The following is a 5,185-nucleotide window of genomic DNA, read 5'->3' on the forward strand; positions in this document are numbered from 1 at the left end:
CAGGCCCACTGAAGCCCTACACAATCAACTGTTATTGCTTAGTTAGATCAGGACTGATATTAGTCCTGAATCATGGTTTTCATGTAATCAGTCATGATACACATGCAAAAATCAGCCATTTACAATCATGATAAAATTTGTACTGATTCATCCAAGAATATCAAGCATGATCTATAATTCAATGTGTCAGGGCTGTACCAGTATAATGATATCAGACTTGGTCCATTACTTTAGGGCAAAAGTGCTGATTCAGGCATAATAACTTTTGGTTATGTACAGCTCTAGTTGCAGCATAGTCTAGACCAGACTAGTTGTAAAATGTTAATTTGCTTATTAATAATTACATTTAAAAATATTATCATTCTATTTTTTACACACTAAGAAATGAAAAGTGCCTTAAAAGAACTGGAGAGATCTTTATCAGTAGCATCAGGTATGTACATGTACACATTAATCTAAATATAAGCCAATGGTCACTGTACAGATGAAAAAAGTGAACTGAAAAGAAATCTTGAGACAAAAAATCAGGAAATTGATCATTTAAAAGTGTCTGCTCAAGAGAAAGATGAAGGTAAAGGATATCAATGATAAATTTTATTTCTTATTGTTATATTTATGTACAGAAATGAAAGGCGCCAAGGAAAGAATACAAGAGCTGGAGAAGTCTTTATCATTAGTGTCAGGTATAATTGTAGACTCAAACTAACATAGTCAGTCTATACATGCATATTGCAGCTGATATGAACAAGATGAAAAAAAACCTTGAAACAAAAATTCAGGAAACTGATAAATTAAAGGTGTCTGCTCAAGAGAAAGATGAAGGTAGAGAATATCAATGATAAATTTTTATTTCTTATCGTTATATTTACGTACAGAAATGAAGGGTGCCAAGGAAAGAATAAAAGAACTGGAGGAGTCTTTATCATCAGCATCAAGTATAATTGTAGACTCAAACTAACATAGTCAGTCTATACATTCATATTGCAGCTGATATAAACAAGCTGAAAATAAGCCTTGAGACAAAAATTCAGGAAATTAATGATTTAATGGTGTCTGCTCAAGAGAAAGATGAAGGTAGAGAATATTAATGATAAAGTTTTATTGCTTATTGTTGCAGAAGCTAAGGCAAAAATAGAAGAACTGGAGGGATCTTTATCATTAGCATCAGGTATGTACATGTACACATTAATCTAAATATAAGCCAATGGTCACTGTACAGATGAAAAAAGTGAACTGAAAAGGAATCTTGAGACAAAAATTCAGGAAATTGATGATTTGAAGGTTTCTATCAAAGAAAAAGACAATGGTAGAGTATACTTTGTAGCTTTATTTTTATCATCAATTCATTATAGAGTCAGATTCTAAGATTAGGGAGTTACAAAGTATTATCCATGAAAAAGAAGAAGGTAACTAATTTAAATAAAAATGAATTACATGTATTTTATATTGCTAATAAAGAATTATTGTCCAGTCAACAATTGCTCAAAAGGAAAGAGAAAGAAGTCAATACACTCAGTGAAGGAATTACTGGTATGTGCTGACATGCATCATCAATCTAATTAAATGCACTGTAGTTAAAGAGATAGAGTCAGCTTCATTCAGAAAACTGTCAGAAGAACAAGTACAAGAAATAGTGGCATTGAAATTAAAACTAACTGACAAGCAGAAAGATATTGGTACATTTCATCTTTTGATAGTCATACATACACATATTTCATTTTTATAGCTGAGAAAGAATCAGTGATAAAGTCAACAAATGAAGGTAATGGTAAAGTTAAGAAAGTCACTATACTAAACACATTGTAGAATTATTATCTGTGAGACAACTGCTAGCTGACAATCAACAAGATATTGGTATGTTTTTATCTTTTAATCATGCATAATTATATCAATTTTTATAGCTGAGAAAGAATCAGTAATAAAGTCAATAAATGAAGGTAATGGTAAAGTTAATTCATTGAAAAGTCAATCAAATCAAACACATTGTAGAATTATCATCTGTGAGACTACTACTATCTCACACACAAGAAGAACTTAAGTTGCAAAGAAGTAAGCAAATGTGCAAAGGATAATGATACATAATTTTTAAACAGATGAGTTAGAAGAGAAATTAAAGACGCAACATAGAATTAGTAAAATGAAGGATAGAGAAATTGAAGGTTTGAAGGCTATGCTATACCCAAGAAATGAGCAAGATATGATCACCAGCATAAGTAAGTGACATATTGTGTTCATACACACTGTTTTGCACTTATTGTTATGGCAAGAGTAGCAGTAGTAGTACAATGTGCGTGCACACAGGGTTCAAAGCAGTTATTTACCATTTATAATCTTTTGTTTGTAATAGAGTGGAGTGAATCTGAAGTGCGTCTTACTTCTCCATCAGCAGAGCAGTGTACAGATGTTCTAACAAGAATAGACAACAATCATCGACAAATTTATCTCAGTGATTCATCTTCTGATGTTGCTCAGTTGTTAATAGTACCTCTGCTGCAGAAGAAAAGTGTTAGCAGTTTATATATTTTCTCAACTCCATTAAGACATGACTTCATTGACCTTTTCTCATCTAAAATGTTAGATAACAACACATTGGAGAGTCTGTATCTCAATCACAATTCCATTGATGATGATGGGGTCATTACTCTAGTGCAATCACTAAAACATAACAAGAAGCTTCAGTACTTATCGCTGGAATTTAATACTGAGATTACTTCACTCAGTGTTCCATCACTTGCTGAATTTATACGCATCGACTCCACATTGTCTGTTCTTTATGTTGCTAGCACTAGCATTGATGCTAAGGGAGTGCTGGAACTGGTTGATTCACTTAAATTCAACAAAAGACTTGGAAAGATTGTGGTAGATCACAAACACAAAGCAATATGCTCTCAATTTGTTGGTAAAACTAACAGACTAGACTTTTCCTATTCATCTACCACTGCTTATGAAAATACTGGCATTACCAAGTTTTAAAACCAATAGATCTATTTTGTTTACATGTGGTTGATGTGTTATTGTCTATTTTTAGTGTCAAATTAATTTAATTTAATTTAATAATAATTTTACAAGATGAGCATAAGTATAAGTACCGAAGGAGAGAGAAAGGGATAGACGGGGGATAGAGTCATTTTGATGGGATAACCACAAGAGCTGCAGATACCCCGAGATAAAATAGATTATAGTATAATAGTACTGTTAGGATTTGTGTGCATAAGCATGAACAAAAAGGAAAATTAGGATAAAAAAACAAGATCGATGAAAAATAATACATAATTATTAAAAAATTTAGTAAAATAAAATAAAGTACTTCATGAGTCTTTCTCTATAGCTGTTTTTGTTATTGGTAGCATGTCATAATTTCTGGAATAATTATTATATTCATTGTATTGTTAGAGAAAAATTTCCTATTGTCTCATAATGATATGCACATTCTAGTACAGTTCTCACAGCCAGATCTGCAGAAGCTGTATCAGCATTTCTGCCTGCCCCGCCTACATTGCTTAGTGGGAGTATACATAGTTGTGTCAGTTATGGCCGATCGCTATCCTTCTCCTTCTCTTTATGACACTTTCTTAAATGAGAGACCATCTTCAGAAGAGCTAGCTGAAGTAGATTAGAAAGGTTTTAATGTGGTGTTAGGATTGACTGAGGAAGCCTTAAGTGTTTTGCCCAATGAAGAAAAGATTAGTCTCGCTAGCCAGACCATTCCCCAGCCTACCCAAATGACTGTAGGCTGGGGAATGGTCTGGCTAGCGAGACTAAGAAAAGATCAAGTTATAACTCAGCAATGCTCCTAATGCTACCAGAAGGGTTTTACTGGGGAAGTTGGAAGGAGATTCAGCTAAAAAATATGAGGAAAGACTAAAGGAGATTTATGAAACAAGCTGTAAGTGATAATGATTACTCCTGCTTTGAGATTGATAGTCTGTTTCTAGGTGTTGATCAGTCAAGGGAACCAAGTTTAGAACATGGGGAAATTGTTAATGGCATGGTTGATGAAGAGCACTATATAGCACAAGGTATAACAAATCAACATTACAAATTTGATAGATAAGTTACCTCTACAAATAATCTTTTAGCTACAGATAAGAACGATGATGGTGATTCAGTTCTGTCACCAGGAGTTAAGTTTCGAGGTGAATAATCATTTTCCTAAGCATATGATTGATTTGATTATTATTTATTAGAAGGACATGTATATAGGAGTGGTGCAAACAAATGTAATACCATTATTGAACATCATGAAATGATGAAAGATAATTTTGAGGAAATTAATGTAACATTTCAAACGATGATTTTTGAATTTCAAGATAGTTTTTCTGAGGCTGGCATACCAGTTGAGAAACTCCTAAAGTTCCTCATGTGTTTCCCAGGTCTTAAAGATCAATTGGAGCAGCTTATGGAGCCACGAAAAATTCGTGACATTGTAGAAGTGCTAAAGACAGAGTGCAGTATCGTCAATGTAAAGCCTTTTGAAACATTGGCACGTTCATTTAATGTGGAAAAGGCATCAAAGGTTGTCAGGGACTACAAAAAAGCAGTTACCGAGTTTCGAAAATCTGTACGTCAATATTGTCACTTTGATCAAGAAGCACAACAAAAAAATGATGGCCGCCTGAAAGCCGTATTTGTTATGAGCTGGGATGCAAAAGATATCCTTGATGTTCTTGGAGAACTGAAAAGTTGTCATATTCAAGTTGATTACAGCCAAACTGGTCGACCTATTGTAATTTGCAAATGTCCTGTCACTGATATTGTATTACTGATAGCCTTTGTTCTTGAGAAAATAAAGATTTTGAAGGAAAGGGGATTAAAGGAATTTTTAGTTGGAAAGTGCACCATATGGGACAGCACAGTTGATGAGGTAAAAAAATCACTGCTTGTATTTAAAAATATTTATGATGTTTATAGTTTTTGTCAGTTATAATAAAAGAAAGGAACAAAGAAGGTATTAAAATTTGAAATTGTATTCTTTCAAAGCTACATGCACCACCATTGATAACTTAGTATTATATACTTGCACTCATGTTAGGTGTTCAGAGAGAAATAGCATCCCTGAAAGAACAGTTGGCTGCTAGAGACAACCAAATAGAAGAATTTCAAACAGGTAATCAATAATTAAATCTACCAACATGTATAATTCACCTATATGATACCTAATGCACTTGCACTTATAGAAATAACA

The 5,185-nt window shown here is 33.2% G+C and overlaps 2 protein-coding genes across 2 annotated transcripts in view; both read left to right on the forward strand.

Annotated features, from left to right (window-relative positions):
• The window catches only part of LOC105315094 (uncharacterized protein PFB0145c-like), a 3,794-nt gene extending 745 nt beyond the window's left edge, over nt 1–3,049 (forward strand). The window contains exons 2-17 of the mRNA XM_020004985.1: nt 467–571; nt 624–683; nt 736–822; nt 876–935; nt 988–1,074; nt 1,118–1,168; nt 1,220–1,306; nt 1,353–1,406; nt 1,459–1,530; nt 1,575–1,676; nt 1,727–1,762; nt 1,807–1,854; nt 1,902–1,937; nt 1,990–2,049; nt 2,094–2,213; nt 2,348–3,049. Coding sequence (XP_019860544.1) covers nt 467–571; nt 624–683; nt 736–822; nt 876–935; nt 988–1,074; nt 1,118–1,168; nt 1,220–1,306; nt 1,353–1,406; nt 1,459–1,530; nt 1,575–1,676; nt 1,727–1,762; nt 1,807–1,854; nt 1,902–1,937; nt 1,990–2,049; nt 2,094–2,213; nt 2,348–2,973 — 1,691 coding nt within the window. The 3' untranslated portion in view covers nt 2,974–3,049. The remainder of the gene's footprint in view (nt 1–466; nt 572–623; nt 684–735; nt 823–875; nt 936–987; nt 1,075–1,117; nt 1,169–1,219; nt 1,307–1,352; nt 1,407–1,458; nt 1,531–1,574; nt 1,677–1,726; nt 1,763–1,806; nt 1,855–1,901; nt 1,938–1,989; nt 2,050–2,093; nt 2,214–2,347) is intronic.
• A 683-nt stretch (nt 3,050–3,732) lies between these two features.
• Nucleotides 3,733–5,118, forward strand: LOC109588878 (uncharacterized). Its single transcript, XM_020004986.1, has 6 exons — nt 3,733–3,886; nt 3,936–4,019; nt 4,080–4,136; nt 4,188–4,864; nt 4,912–4,948; nt 5,033–5,118. Exons 2-6 carry the CDS (start codon nt 3,989–3,991, stop codon nt 5,116–5,118), a joined length of 888 nt encoding a protein of 295 aa, XP_019860545.1. The 5' UTR covers nt 3,733–3,886; nt 3,936–3,988.
• Nucleotides 5,119–5,185: the final 67 nt, after the last annotated feature.

The sequence above is a fragment of the Amphimedon queenslandica genome, unplaced genomic scaffold, assembly GCF_000090795.2.
Source record: "Amphimedon queenslandica unplaced genomic scaffold, v1.1 AMPQUscaffold_11796, whole genome shotgun sequence".
Classification (NCBI taxonomy): domain Eukaryota; kingdom Metazoa; phylum Porifera; class Demospongiae; order Haplosclerida; family Niphatidae; genus Amphimedon; species Amphimedon queenslandica.